This window comes from Notamacropus eugenii, chromosome 3 (genome assembly GCF_028372415.1).
Source record: "Notamacropus eugenii isolate mMacEug1 chromosome 3, mMacEug1.pri_v2, whole genome shotgun sequence".
Taxonomy (NCBI): Eukaryota; Metazoa; Chordata; class Mammalia; order Diprotodontia; family Macropodidae; genus Notamacropus; species Notamacropus eugenii.
In genome coordinates this window covers 178,112-192,845 of record NC_092874.1, presented here as the reverse complement: position 1 = coordinate 192,845, position 14,734 = coordinate 178,112, and the positions used below count along the sequence as shown (strand labels likewise).

Genomic DNA, 14,734 nt, shown 5'->3' with positions numbered 1-14,734 from the left:
CCCTTTTCTGTCTCCTTCTTTCCTCTTCTCCCTCTGCACACCTAATTGGTCTTTTTATCATCACATCAGCTAATTTATACCCACAAACTCTATCTATGTATATCCCTATTAAATGTTGTCATAACTATACAATTCTCAAAATTAACATGTATCGTCCTCCTATATAGGAATGTAAGCAGTTTGCTCATATTGAATAACAAGTTTTTTTTTTCCATTCTATTTTCCCTGTTTACCTTTTTATGCCTCTTTTGAATTTTGTATTTGAAGATCAAATTTTTCTATTGAGCTCTGGCCTTTTCATCAGGAAGGTCTGGAAATCCCTTATTTCATTGAATGTCCATCTCATTGCCTGAAAGATTATGTTCAATTTTGCTGGGTAGTTGATTCTTGGGTGTAGTCCAAGCTGTTTTGCTTTATAAAATATCATATTCCAATCCCTCCAATCTTTTAGTGTAGAAGGTACAAGGTCCTGTGTGATCCTGAAGGTGGTTTCTTAATATTTAAATTGTTTCTTTCTAGTTACCTGCAGTGTTTTCTCCTTGACCTGATAATTCTGGAATTTGACAACAGTATTTCTTGGTATTTTCAATTTGGGATCTCTTTCAGGAGGTGATTGGTGGATTCTTTCAATGACTATTGGTCCTCTGGAACTAGGATCTCAGGGAAGTTTTCCTGAAAGATTTTTTGGAAGATACTGTGTAGGTTTTTTTTTTTCATCATGGATTTCCGGTAGACCAATAATTCTTAGATTTTCTTTCTTGGATCTATTTTACAGGTCAGTTGATTTTCCAATGAGATATTTTACATTTTCTTCTGTTTTTTCATTCTTTAGATTTTGTTTGACTGATACTTGATGCGTCATAGAGTCATTGTTTCTACTTGCCCAATTCTAATTTTTAACAAATTGTTTTCTTCAGTTAGCTTTTGTACCTCCTTTTCCTTTTGTCCAACTGTTCCTTTTAAAGAGTTGTTTTTTCCAGTGAGGCTATCCATTTGGCCAATTTTATTTTTTAAGGAGCTGGATGCATTTTAAAAAGCATTGGTCAATTTTTCTTCTATCTCTTTAATTTGGCTTTTAAAATCCTTCCTGAGCTCTTCCAAGGATGCTCCTTGGGCTTGAGACCAGTTCATATTCCATTTGAGGTTTCAGATGTGAGTACAATGTCAATGCTGTCCTCTTCTGAATTCATATTTTCTTCTTCTCTGTCCCTATAATAAGATTCTATGGTCTTTGGTTTTTTAATTTACTTCTTGCTCATGGTGATTGTCTTTTTCCTGGCTTTTAAAGTGGATCTCTGCTTCTGGGGCATATGTTTCTCGTGCTGAGAGTTAGTTCCTGCTTACTGGCTTTGTATTCTGTGGCCTCTGGTTCTCTCAACAAGGAGCTATATAATGCTGCAGCTTATGCTGCAGTCAGTTGAGCTGACTGGTGAGTGCCAAGGCTGAGGCCAGGTGAAGTCTGAGTTTCCCAGGGGGTTACACTTAAGCTCACGGTATGAGATGTGGGGGAGGAGTAGTCTGGCATCTGAAGGTTTCCTCCTCCCCTAGTGGTGCACTAACCCTTTCTGCACTGGTGTCTGACAGTTCCCCTGGCTGTGCTAAGGCATACTTGGGGTCCTGGTGTTGGCACTTGCCAGCTCTACCCCACTTGGGCTCAGGATCTTCTGCTGGTTCAGTGAGGTTGGGGTTTGCTGGGATCCCTTGCTGCACGGGTTCCCTTCAGTCACAGCAAGAGGGACCCTTCCCGGTAGTCTCCCTAATCTTCTGAGCTAAAAGACACTTTACCTCTTTTGCTGGCTCCACTATTCCAGAATTTTTCCTTGGGCAATATTCTCTGGGTTTTTCAAGGTTAATCAGGGAAGGTGAGAGCACTTACAGTTTACTTAGCCATCTTGGCTCCCAGATGTTCAGGTAGGTGACTTTCAAACATTTAGTCTGTGGGCTGATAGCCCAGGAACAGCTGCTACAGCTGTCATAGGCCCAGTGCTTCTCTTTCACCCTGTTCTGCTGGACTCTGTCCTGTGAAGAGCAGTTTGGGAATCTGAACTGCTGCCAATGATTCAACCCACCCAAGACCTTTTCTGCTTTGCTCTGGCCACATCCGCACTAGTGCCTCTGTGGATATTTTGTTCCTCTATTCCTATGTAACAAATCCTTCCCATTGATCTTTCAGGCTGTCCTGGGCTAGATATCTGCCACACTCTGTCTCCCAGTGGATTCTACCATTCTAAAATTCATTCAGATTCACTTCTTAGAGATATCTGAGGGAATTTGTGGATGGGCACAGGTGAGTCTCTGCTTTCATTCTGTCATCTTGGCTTTGCTTCCCATCCTAATCTTTCACAGGGGAGATATTGCTGAAAGAGTGTAAAAATCTCAGGACTTGTCTACATTTTCCCTAGAAAACTAGTGCACCAGACAGCTGTGCTTTGGGGAAAGGAGCACAATGGAAAATGACAAGGTTTGGGGTTTTCAGGAGACATTTTTTAAAGCTCCACTGGGATCAAAAAAGGAAAGATGGGAGAGGACTTGGTCTGAAGGATCTAGTAGCAGGAAATGATAGGAAATAGAATTATCCAGTGCTTTCCTTGCCTTTCCCTATAGTGCTGACTCCACCATGCTCTGAAGGGGCCAAGTGTCCTCCCCCAGGGTACACTCCTTCAGGACTGTCTCCAGCCCACCCTTGGAGTTGGAGAAAGAGGATGGAATCTGCAATGAAATGATAAAGGTGAAAATCTCAGTTTTGCTGCTTTCTCTCTTTATGGTCTTGGAAAAGTCTCTCAACATTATTGGTCTTCAGTTTCTCAATCTGTAAAATTAAGATTATCTTTAAGATCCTTTCCAGGGAAAACTTGATGCTTTCCATAAAATTTCAAGTTTCATGGTTTCCTAGTTGGAGTGATGATCCAAGAAAGAGGGAAAATCCTCTCAAATGTGCCCAGGTTCTTTGTTTCTGAAGAAAAAAAAAAGTTACTAGAAACTCACACCTTCATATTTCAGGCAGTTCAGAACTAACCTTATGCGGAAATAGCATTTCTCTCCACTTTAATAATTAAGCTCTTTCCTTTTGTTGTTTTTGAGTTTTGTCAGATTCTCTGTTATCCCATTTGGGGTTTTCTTGTCAAAGAAATTGGAGTGGTTTGCCATTTCATTCTCCAGCTCATTTTTCAGATGAGGAAACTGAGGCAAACAGGGTTCAGTGATTTGCCCAGGGTCACAGAGCTAGTGAATGTCTGGCGTCTGGATTGGAACTCAGGTCTTACTGACTCTAGGCCTTAGGCTCTATGTACTGGGCCACCTAGCAGCACATTTTATGGTGAGACAAAGTCTTCTACTCTGATTCCGAATTCTGTTTACTGGGCTCTGATTTACCCTTTATTCTTGCATTCCTTTCTTGCTTATGGGTACAAGACCTTCATTTTTCTTCCTAATTTCTAAGGCAGGGAAAAGGTCACAGTGAGGAGGGCTGGGGGAATGGAAGGTCAGGAAGGGAGGGGTGAAGGGTGGGGCGTCTTTTTCTCAGTTTCAACCTGGGAGCCCAATAGCAGTGCGCTCCTGGAGTGATGATGGAGGGAGGGAGACTCAGACTCCACAGAATTAGAGGCTGTTCTGTGAACAAAAGAAAGGACCACGGTCTGTAAAGCAGGGAATTTCCTCCGCGTCAGTTTCAGTTTTGGTCTCCTATTGCATGCTTATTCTGCCCAGTCACCAATGACGTTTTTGACTTTCATTTGCTATTGGTTGGCAGACACACTGTAATGCCAACCATAAGTTTGGAATTCGTCCCTCTTTAAACCCCAAACAAATCGGCCTCAGGCATCTTGAGCTTCTCTGTCTGTGAACCATGGACTGTTATATGCTCTCTCTCTTTTTGTTGGGGACCCTGGCCCTGACAGAGACCTGGGCAGGTAAGTAGAGAATACTATTAAACGGTCGCCTGGAGACTGGACACAGCACCCAGGGGTAGACGTGTGGCAGAGATGGGGTTTCCTACAGAAAGCTCCCTCCGACCCCAGCCTAGCGTGAATTTCTCCGGAACCGGGTCCTTCATCTCAGGTGCAGTCTGGCTGGTGCGGAAAGGAAGAAGCCATGAATGAAGTATAGGAGCGTGTGTGTGACTCGAGGACCAGTAGCCCGTCGTCCCTTAGCTGGGCTTTGGCAGGAGGCTTGGTCTTGGTGTCGGTTCCTTAGTTTTGGGGGGAGGGTGAGTGGATTGGTAGGTGGGTGTGAGCACACGGGGCGATGAGGCAGAGGAACTAGGAGGGAGAATGGGGGAGACAGTTCTGGGGGCGTTAAGAAGGAACAGAGCTGTCCGAGAGCCCCCCACATCCAAGGGCGAGGACAGAGAACCAGGAGCAGCTTTGTTAGAGAGCTTCACGGAGGATCGTGGGGGAGTGTGTGATGAGGCGGGGCCAGGTGAGGACACAAGGTGGGGACTGAGGGTGAGGAGTGGGAGGGACCCGGGTGAGCCAGCAGCCTCGGGGGTCCGAGGGGCTAGGATGCTGGGGGTGGGGAGGCATCTCCAGGTTGCGTGGTTAGGAGTCTGGAATGAAGGGTCACACCCTGGTCGGCACAGGGTCAAGGGTCCCATACCCGTTTGGCTGCAGATGCGGTGCCGCCGGGGTCGGGTCCACACGTCTCAGGCTCTCACTCCCTGAGGTATTTCGACACCGCCGTGTCCCGGACCGGGCTTGGAAAGCCGCGGTTCATCGTGGACGATCAGAAGTTCGTGCGCTTCGACAGTGACTGCCCGGGCCCGAGGCAGGAGACGCGGGCGGCGTGGATGGAACAGATGAACCCGGACTGCTGGGAGGGTCAGACGTGGGTCTCCATGGCCAACGCACAGGGTTACTGCGCGGGCGGTGCGTGACGGGAGTGGGAGGCCGAAATCATCCCGTGGTCACCTGCCTGGGGGTGGGGGGGTCTCCCGAGGCTGAAGAAGATACTTCGGGGGCGTCCTGGGTGGGGGGCGGTTCACGGGATCAGCCAAAGTCTGGCCGTGCTGACCCGGGGCCAGGAACGGGGCAGGCGTCCACACCTTCCAGGTCACGTATGGCTGAGAGGTGTCCCCCGAGCTCACCTTCAAGCGCGGATTTGAACAAAAAGTCTACGATGGCCGCGAGTACCTCACCCTAGACACGGAGACCTACTCGTGGACGGCATCGGTGCCCCAGGCTGTGAACTCCAAGAACCAGAAGGAGGCGGAGGAGCCTGGCGGAGATAAAAAAGGTCTGTCTGGAGGAGGCGTGCGTACTGTGGCTGAAAAAGTACCTGGAGATGGGAAAGGAGAAGCTGATGAGGATAGGTACCGCCGGCCCGCCTCAGGACGGCACCGCATCTGTGGCCAAACCGGTGTGTGAGTGCGTGGCATTCAAGGCCCCGGCCGGCCATTTTCCACCTCCTCTGCAGCCTTAGCCGCGAGCTCCCGACCCTAGGAATCCCTTGTACCTTAGGGCTTACATTTAGAGTTGTTCCTCCTGGCTCCACCTGTACTTGTGCCCCTGGAGGGGAGGGAGAAAGGAAGAACCTGGAAATGCCTCTGACCTTGGCCTCCAGACCCACTCTGTGCCAGTGACCCGCCACACTGACCCCAGTGGGGAGGTGATCCTGCGGTGCAGGGCCCAGGACTTTTACCCTAAGGAGATCTTCTTGACTTGGCTGAGGGATAGGGAGGAACCACCCCAAGACACGGAGTTCATTGAGACCAGGCCTGCAGGAGATAGCACCTTCCAGAAGTGGGCAGCTGTGCAGATAACCTCGGGCCAGGAAGGGAGATACACCTGCCGAGTTCAGCACGAGGGGCTGTCTGAGCCCCTTACCCTACAGTGTGGTAAGGACAGTGAGGAGGGGCTGGGTAAAGGCCATTCTCCACCTCCATAGGACCAGAGGGAAGGGGAGTTACTGAGGAAGGTGGGGGAGGGGTTAGTGACTCTCAGACCTGACAGGGATCAGGGCCTCTCACTTCCCTTTTCCATTTCAGAGCCACAGTCATCACCCACCTGGTACATTGTGGGGACATTGCTGCTGTCCTCCTCCTCCTCACTGCAGTCATTGCTGGAGTTGAGATCTGGAGAAGGAAGCATTCAGGTAGGCAGGACTGACTGGGAGGGCCATTAGGGATCAGGCACCATGGAGATCTGGGTTTCCCTTGACACTGCAGCTTATCTTTCGTTCCTCAAGTCTTTTCCTTCCCAACTAAGGGATGATCATATGGATGCTAAGACCCTTGATGAACAAATCTGTAAGTAGAAGCCATTTCTCTCGAGGATGCCTGGCTAGGGTATGACAGGCTGGCTGAGTGGGGAATCTGCTTCAGACACAGATCAGAGATGAACATGGGAATCTCTGCCTGAGGGCCTGGGTGTCTCCCCACCTGGGGGCTGTAGACCAGCCCTGGGAACCTCGGGAGGCAGGCCTGGGGAGGGTGGAAAGTGCCCATTTGGAGGCCTTTACTCTCTTCCTCTTGGATCTAGAGGTGGGCACTAGAGTGAGGGAGGGGGTGCAGTCTTGGTTATTTGTTGTGTCTCCAAGACAAACTAGTGAACTTCTGAGACCTTAATGTGGTCTCCTCTCCTGGATTCCTCACTGGAAGTATTTTTTCATTTCCAGGTGGAAAAGGAGGTGATTATGTTCCAGTCACAGGTAAGTGAAGGGTAGACATGGAGGGTAGAAAGAAGGGGCCAGGCCATGATGTCTCTGGGACCTGAGCAATGAGAAAGCAGAGGAGAGGATTAGCCCAGGAGCCTTCCCTTGGTGTTCCCTTCCCTTCCCATACCCTGGTTCTGGGATGCATGTCTCTGACTGGGTTGTTTCCCTCCTTTGTCTCCAGGCAATGACAGTGTACAGGGGTCAGATGTCTCTCTCACAGCCAAAGGTGAGACTGGGAGCCTGGGAGGAGGGAGGGGTCAAGCAAAGAGGAGGGTCTGTGGGAGGTTGGGCTGAGGATTGGCTGGGTGGTGAGGCAGACCCTTCAGAACGATGAGAGGTTGGAAGTCAGAGGGCACTTGGAGGATCCCCCTGAATCTGTCTTTCCTTCTTCAGCTTGAGAGAATTGTCTGGCATGGACCTGAGATGGAAAACCAATCTGTAGTTCCTGTGTTATTCCTGTTGACCTCTGGCTTTTTTCCCCAGCAGTGGCCCCTGGGATCATCCCTGGACTCTACTGGCCCAAGCCCAGGGCAGCCTCATCAGGGCCCTCACCCTGCTCTCTAAGGCCTCCCTCCCTCCTCCCTTCTATCTTTCTGTCTGCTTTGGGAATGGGTCTGGTTCACATCTGAGGCTGCCCTGACCTCTGGGGTCTCTGTCTGACCGCTAAAACAGCCTGATGAATCACTGCTCTGCAGTCTTCAGCTTTTCTCGACAATCTCAGCTGAGCTTCACATTGAATGGTAGATTGTGGGGGACAGGATGACAGTGTGGGGATGCTCTGGCCACGTGAAGGAGAGAAGAAATGAAAGTTTGGAGATGCCTGAGAATCTTTTTACTTGTTCTGCTGAGTCTGTGAGTGCAAGTGAGGGCTGAGCCCAGAGGAGCTGGGGGGGGGGGGGGGGGTGCTGGGAGGGGCAGTGTATGGTAATGGGGCAGACGTTTGTCTTTGATTTGTTCTGCTTGGGGGCATTTAGGGATAGGGTCTATTGGGACTTGTTCCAGGGCTTCTCACAGAGCCCAGGCTGCACACTTCTGGGCCTGGAGCCATGCCTAGACAGGCTGCTGGGTCACTAGCCCATAGGCTGCCCACCTACAGGCCACTCCACAGCACCAACCTTTGGAGAGGTTCATTCTGTTTTGTCATTTTCATCAGAGATATAAAAGCAATATTTCCATCCTGCTCCTGGTAAACCATAGAGGGACAGGAAGTCTTGTGAGAGGAGAGGACAAGTCTTCCATGGGGGCTCACTTTCCTCATTTGCAGCAGAAAGTGGGTCTAAATTTCAAGGTGGCTCAGTCAGTGGAGCCTCTGACCTAGAGGCAGGAAAGCCTGAGTTCAAATCCCATCTCAGACACCTAACAGCTTTGTGACCCTGAGCAGGTCACTTAACCTCTCACTTCAGATTTCTTTATCTGTAAGAGGGAGGTCATAATAGCCCCTCCACCCAGGGTGGGGTGAAGATCAAATAAATTTACAAAGTACTTTGTATGGCTTATTATAGAAGGAGCGCTGTTATTATTATTGCTTTCAAGTGCTAATTCCTGATTCTGCCAATTCCAGACAGTCATTCAATGATCGTGACACTCATTGAAACGATGACTTTCATCCTGTGGGGTTCAGAATTCACCCCAGTGAAGTCAGTCATTTATCTCCTAAGCAGGGACCCTCCTGCCACCTGGTGGATATTCATGGTATTACAGAATTTAGAATTAGAGTATTCTCCCTTCGGAATGGGGGGGTGTAGTCAGCCCCTGAAGCCTCCAGACTTCATGGTGAGCTTGGAGACTTCCCAGGCTCATCAGGCTAGAGTCTGAAAGTACCTCGAGGCCCTCGGGTCCCGCTACTTAGAGGAGACTCGATCAAGGCTGTTGCCCTGCCTGACTCCAATCCCCAAGTCCTTCCTCTGAGCTCTAGGACTTTTCTGTGAAAGTAGAATCTGCTTGATAATTACTAAAAACTAGTAACTAAATTATTAAAAACTAGAACAATGTTAGATAACAAGTTATTGAAAGAAGATTCTGGAAATAGAAGTCCCTTCAGCTGCTTTCTAGATCACTGGGGAATAATATCCACAGAAACAGTAAACAACACAAGTGTATGTTGAGACGTGGCTTATGAAGACCATGGGTGTTCAGAGAAGCTGGTTTGGCATACCCAGGGAAGGCTTCCCAGTGAGAAGCAGCTTCAGCCTCAAAGTCGAGGTTATATTTATCTACGTCAGAGGCTCTTCCCATGAGGTACACTGACCTCTGAGGAATTTGATGAGAGTTTTCAGGGGGTCTGAGAACTTGGAGGGGGAAATGCATGTTTATTTTAACTAATTTCTAATTGAAATACAAGCATTCATTTGACTATTAAATTTTCAAAAACCACAGTAGCACTCTGAGAAGATGTTTATTAAAAGCTTTACCCGATGACACACAAAAAGGTTAAGATGCTCTGATCTAGGTTGGGGCAGCAATAGAAATGATCAGGGAATATGTTATTAAGTAAATGTAGTTGTATTAATTTTTGGTCAAGTTAACCATACCAGCATCACCAGATTGACCAAATCTTTTTGGATACACTATATAAGCATTTAGCATACATAGGTATGAATCCTTTAGACCATAACAATATTAAGAACTAGAACTGATTCCATGTATCAGAATGATGAGGGAAATACAACAGTAATTTAGGTACCTTTAGGCCCTTTTGTATATATGAATGTGTTTCCATGAGTGAATGTCACTCCCTGAGCATCATCTTTTTAGTTTTCAAGCATAAATTGGCCCTACCTCTCCTAGACTATGGGCTGCTTTGTACTTTGTCCCTGGGTTCCACTTCATTAGTGTCTGATTTTCCTCCTAATAAAACTTTTGTGCTTTCAACTCAGCTTGGACTTCTCTGCCTTTTGAAGGATGGGCTTAGCCTGGTTGACATTTCATTCATCCTTTGTAATTGAAGAAGACCAATGATTTCAGGAGGGTGTGAGGCAGAACTGTGAGAAGTCATCAGTCTGATTCCTCTGGAGTCAGAGGAGACAGAGGCGAGAGAAAAAGTCCGGAGAGCTGGGGATGGCCCAGCCCAACAGCTGGTTAAGAAGTGTCCTATAGGGCAAGTAAGAGGTAGGCCTTAAGATTAGGAAAGACACTTGTCGTTGCTTAAGATGTCTGAATCTTTGTGAGCCCATGGACCATACTGCCTACTGCCTTCTCCAGCAGATTAAGGCAAAGAAGTGTGAGTTGCCAAAAGTCACAGAACTAATAAATGTCTGAGAATTGACCTCAAGTCCTCCTGACTGCAGGCCCACTTCTCTATCCACTAAGCCATCTAGCTGCCCCATGAAAATGGAAAGAGACTTGGGTTAGATAAATTGATGCAAGAATCATCAGCATACAGAGAATTGAACCCATGAGAGCCAAGGAGATTTCCAAGTGAGAGAGTACTTAGAGAACAGAGAAATGAGCCTAGGACAGAGCTTTGGGAGATGCTTGTCCTTTGTTCTCCAAGAGGACCATGACATCAGGGAGATGATAACATGACTTGCACTTCACTTTGTTTTGAGTGAGAGATGGGTGTGCAAGATCACCAGCCTCACTTTCTCCTCCAGAGCCATCTGGATCCAGTTACCAGATATTCTTCAGGATGACTGGAGATGGTCCAGGATGCATTGGGAGACCCTGGCTCTTGTAAGCTAAGGTCTTCAGGTTCTCACTTTGAGTGAGGTAAGATCCATTCAGTGAACAGACCTCTTTAAGAAGTGACTCAACGGATGTTCCCTTCAAAAAAAAAATCAGACTGAGAGGGGAAGACCCCCAGAGTTGCTGGCCAAAAGAGAAAGTTACCATTTACATTGAGTTTGAGCCAGAAAGGCCCCCCAAATTAGCCATTAAGTGGTGGTTGGGCAGGGACCTATTGTTGTTCAATCTATGAGCCCCAGAATGAATTGGTTTTAAGGTCTGGTCTTTGAGAAAGAAAATCTAGCCAGTAAACCCCAAGTTAGCTAGGCAGCTTTCAGCCATCAAAATTTGCCTTCCTTTGGAGAGGAGAAGAAAGGAAGGAGAGGGAGAGCAGGAGCTGAGTTACCCAACTGAATGGGTCCCCATTCAGGCAGCTCCGACCACTCACAGGTTGTGTTTGTCCTTAGCTCTTGAAGAGGACTGTGACATCAGGGAGATGATGACATGACTTACAATTGACTTTGATTTGAGTGAGGGAGGGCTGTGCAAGGTCACCAGTCTCACTTTCCCCTCCTGAGCCATCTGGATCCAGTGACGAGATATTCATCAGGATGACTGGAGATAGCTCAGAGAAATGAGTCCAGGACAGGGCTTTGGGAGACACCAACAGTTAGTAGCTGCATGAAGAACCAGGAAAAGTGATCCAGAACGAATAGTCATGTAGATGGGAGGAGAACCAGGAGAAAACAGTGTCATGACAACCTAGAGAGCAGATGAGATGCAGGATCAGAAGGTAGTCAGCACTGAAATGATGCACCAGGTGAAGACCTCTGAGGACTGAGAAGGCCCAGGAATGAGAGATATCACTGGTGTCTCTGGAGAAAAGTTTCAGTTGAACAAAGAAAGCCACGTTAGAGAGGGTTCAGAAGAGGGTGAGAAGAGGACAAAGGGGCCCCAAATGCCCACGAGTTTCCAAGGAGGTTAGCTGAGAAGGGGAAGACATCATCATGCCATCTTCTTATCCCTTTCCAGGCTCCCTCCTCCTTAAAATCAAACCTTTCCATTTATCCCCTGCAGTTATGCACAACAATGGAAAGGATACTGGCTTGAGCCCTAGTGGTGGAACCCTGATCAAGCTGCCCCCAGCCCCAATATTCTAACTTCTTTATAGGCCCCACTGAACAGCAGGCCCACTGCTCTCGCCCCTGCCCATCCTACCTTCTTCATATAGGCCTCACTGCTCACTAGAACAACAGGTATGTCTATGAACTCTTATTTCTGACAGAAATAGTAGGCGTGTCCCTGTACTGGGACCCCAGCCACCACCCCCAGACTCATTCCTCATATTTTCCTTTTTTTTTTGATTTTTTTTATTAATTTATTTAACTTTTAACATTCATTTTCACAAAATTTTGGGTTCCAAATTTTCTCCCCATTTGTCCCCTCCCCCCACCCCAAAACACTGAGCATTCTAATTGCCCCTATCACCATTCTGCTCTCTCTTTTGTCATCCCTCCCTTCCCTTGTCCCCATCTTCTCTTTTGTCCTGTAGGGCCAGATAACTTTCTGTACCCCTTTACCTATATTTCTTATTTCCTAGAAGCAAGAACAGTACTCGACAGTTGTTCCTAATACTTTGAGTTCCAACTTCTCTTCCTCACTCCCTCCCCACCCATGCCCTTTGGAAGGCAAGCAATTCAATATAGGCCATATCCGTGTAGTTTTGCAAATGACTTCCATAATAGTTGTATTGTGTAAAACTAACTATATTTCCCTCCATCCTATCCTGCCCCTCATTGCTTCTGTTCTCTCTTTGGATCCTGTCCCTCCTTAAGAGTGTTGACTTCAAATTGCTCCCTCCTCCCATTGCCCTCCCTTCCATCATCCCCCCCACCCTGCTTATCCCCTTCTCCCCCACTTTCCTGCATTGTAGGATAGGTTTTCATACCAAAATGAGTGTTCATTTTATTCCTTCCTTTAGTGGAATGTGATGAGAGTAAACTTCATGTTTTTCTCTCACCTCCCTTCTTTTTCCCTCCACTAAAAAGTCTTTTGCTTGCCTCTTTTATGAGAGATAATTTGCCCCATTCCATTTCTCCCTTTCTTCTCCCAATATATTTCTCTCTCACCACTTAATTTCATTTTTTTAAGATATGATCCCATCCTATTCAATTCACTCTGTGCTCTCTGTCTCTCTCTGTGTGTGTGTGTGTGTGTGTGTGTGCATAATCCCACCCACTACCCAGATACTGAAAAGTTTCAAGAGTTACAAATATTTTCTTTCCATGTAGGAATGTAAACAGTTCAACTTCAGTAAGTCCCTTATGACTTCTCTTTGCTGTTTACTTTTTCATGCTGCTCTTCATTCTTGTGTTTGAAAGTCAAATTTTCTTTTCAGCTCTGGTCTTGTCATCAAGAATGCTTAAAAGTCCTCTATTTCATTGAAAGAACATTGTTTCCCCGGAAGTATTATACTCAGTTTTTCTGGGTACGTGATTCTTGGTTTTAGTCCTAGTTCCTTTGACTTCTGGAATATCATATTCCACGGCCTTCGATCCCTTAATATAGAAGCTGTTAGATCTTGTGTTATCCTGATTGTATTTCCACAATACTTGAATTGTTTCTTTTTAGCTGCTTGCAATATTTTCTCCTTGACCAGGGAACTCTGGAATTTGGCCACAATGTTCCTAGGAGTTTCTCTTTTTGGATCTCTTTCAGGTGGTGATTGGTGGATTCCTTGAATACTTATTTTGCCCTCTGGTTCTAGAATCTCAGGGCAGTTTTCCTTGATAATTTCATGAAAGATGATGTCTAGGCTCTTTTTTTGATTATGGCTTTCAGGTAGGCCCATAATTTTTAAATTGTCTCTCCTGGATCTATTTTCCAGGTCAGTTGTTTTTCCAATGAGATATTTCACATTATCTTCCATTTTTTCATTCTTTTGGTTTTGTTTTGTGATTTCTTGGTTTCTCATAAAGTCATTAGCCTCCATCTGTTCCATTCTAATTTTGAAAGAACTATTTTCTTCAGTGAGCTTTTGAACCTCCTTTTCCATTTGGCTAATTCTGCTTTTGAAAGCATTCTTCTCCTCATTGGCTTTTTGAACCTCTTCTTCCAGTTGAGTTAGCCTATTTTTTAAGGTGTTATTTTCTTCAGCATTTTTTTGGGTCTCCTTTAGCAAGATGTTGACCTGCTTTTCATGCTTTTCTTTCATCTCTCTCATTTCTCTTCCCAGTTTTTCCTTCACCTCTCTAACTTGATTTTCGAAATCCTTTTTGAGCTCTTCCATGGCATGAGCCCATGGTATATTTATTTTGGATGTTTGGGATACAGAAGCCTTGACTTCTGTGTCTTTCCGTGATGGTAAGCATTGTTCTTCCTCATCAGAAAGGAAGGGAGGAAATATCTGTTCACCAAGAAAGTAACCTTCTGAATAAAATGCACACTCATTTTGGTATGAAAACCTATCTTACAATACAGGAAAGTGGGGGATAAGGGGATAAGCAGGGTGGGGGGGATGATGGAAGCGAGGGCATGGGGAGGAGGGTGCAATTTGAGGTCAACACTCATGGGGAGGGACAGGATCAAAAGAGAGAATAGAAGTAATGGGGGACAGGGTAGGATGGAGGGAAATATAGTTAGTTTTATACAACACGACTATTATGGAAGTCATTTGCAAAATTATACAGATATGGCCTATATTGAATTGCTTGCCTTCCAAAGGGAAGAGGTGGGGAGGGAGGGAGGAAGAGAAGTTGGAACTCAAAGTTTTAGGAACAACTGTCAAGTACTGTTCTTGCTACTAGGAAATAAGAAATACACGTAAAGGGGTATAGAAAGTTATCTGGCCCTATAGGACAAAAGAGAAGATGGGGACAAGGGAAGGGAGGGATGACAGAAGAGAGGGCAGATTAGTGATAGGGGCAATTAGAATGCTTGGTGTTTTGGGGTGGGGGGAGGGGACAAAAGGGGAGAAAATGTGGAACCCAAAATTTTATGAAAATGAATGTTAAAAGTTAAATAAAAAAAAAAAGAATTAGTGACCCCCCCCCCCCAAAAAAAAAAAGAAAGTAACTTTCTATAGTCTTATTTTTTTTCCCTTTTCTGGGCATTTTCCCAGCCAGTAACTTGACTTCTGAGTTTTCTTTCCACTCCCACCTTGCCTCCAGATCCGCCCAGCCAGCGCTTGGGGTCTGAGATTCAAATGCTGCTTCCCAGCCTCAAGGCTTTGGGCGGGGGCAGGGCTGCTATTCAGTGTGAGATTAAGTTCAGGTGCTCAGGTGGGGGCAGGGCCACCTCATGGGACTCAGTTCCCTCAGGGGGTTTTTGTGGAGACCTTCAACAATGGATGGGAGCTCCTGCCTGCTTTGGGAGCCCCTGTCTGCTGCCACCCCTGCTGCTGCCTCCCAAGGGGGCCTGAGTT

At 46.6% G+C, this 14,734-nt stretch overlaps 2 protein-coding genes and 1 long non-coding RNA gene across 3 annotated transcripts in view; all 3 read left to right on the top strand.

Annotated features, from left to right (window-relative positions):
- Positions 1–3,458, top strand: part of LOC140532330 (uncharacterized) — a 30,363-nt gene extending 26,905 nt beyond the window's left edge. The window contains exons 2-3 of the long non-coding RNA XR_011976457.1: positions 2,174–2,287; positions 2,605–3,458. This is a non-coding gene — a long non-coding RNA (uncharacterized lncRNA). The remainder of the gene's footprint in view (positions 1–2,173; positions 2,288–2,604) is intronic.
- A 63-nt stretch (positions 3,459–3,521) lies between these two features.
- LOC140532323 (class I histocompatibility antigen, Gogo-B*0101 alpha chain-like) lies at positions 3,522–4,926 on the top strand. The gene is made up of 2 exons (XM_072650715.1): positions 3,522–3,908; positions 4,608–4,926. Exons 1-2 carry the CDS (start codon positions 3,845–3,847, stop codon positions 4,868–4,870), a joined length of 327 nt encoding a protein of 108 aa, XP_072506816.1. The 5' UTR covers positions 3,522–3,844; the 3' UTR covers positions 4,871–4,926.
- Positions 4,927–5,277: 351 nt separating this feature from the next.
- LOC140531186 (saoe class I histocompatibility antigen, A alpha chain-like) lies at positions 5,278–9,519 on the top strand. The gene is made up of 6 exons (XM_072650262.1): positions 5,278–5,352; positions 5,467–5,830; positions 5,981–6,087; positions 6,610–6,642; positions 6,830–6,874; positions 7,042–9,519. Exons 1-6 carry the CDS (start codon positions 5,278–5,280, stop codon positions 7,210–7,212), a joined length of 795 nt encoding a protein of 264 aa, XP_072506363.1. The 3' UTR covers positions 7,213–9,519.
- The last annotated feature ends 5,215 nt before the right edge of the window (positions 9,520–14,734 follow it).

Coding starts and splice junctions, on each gene's coding strand:
- LOC140532323 (XM_072650715.1), top strand. CDS start 3,845: ATGGACTGTTATATGCTCTCTCTCTTTTTGTTGGGGACCCTGGCCCTG. Junction 3,909..4,607: donor CCTGACAGAGACCTGGGCAG/GTAAGTAGAGAA, acceptor GTTTGGCTGCAG/ATGCGGTGCCGCCGGGGTCG.
- LOC140531186 (XM_072650262.1), top strand. CDS start 5,278: ATGGGAAAGGAGAAGCTGATGAGGATAGGTACCGCCGGCCCGCCTCAG. Junction 6,088..6,609: donor CTGGAGAAGGAAGCATTCAG/GTAGGCAGGACT, acceptor TTTCATTTCCAG/GTGGAAAAGGAGGTGATTAT. Junction 6,643..6,829: donor TGATTATGTTCCAGTCACAG/GTAAGTGAAGGG, acceptor CTTTGTCTCCAG/GCAATGACAGTGTACAGGGG.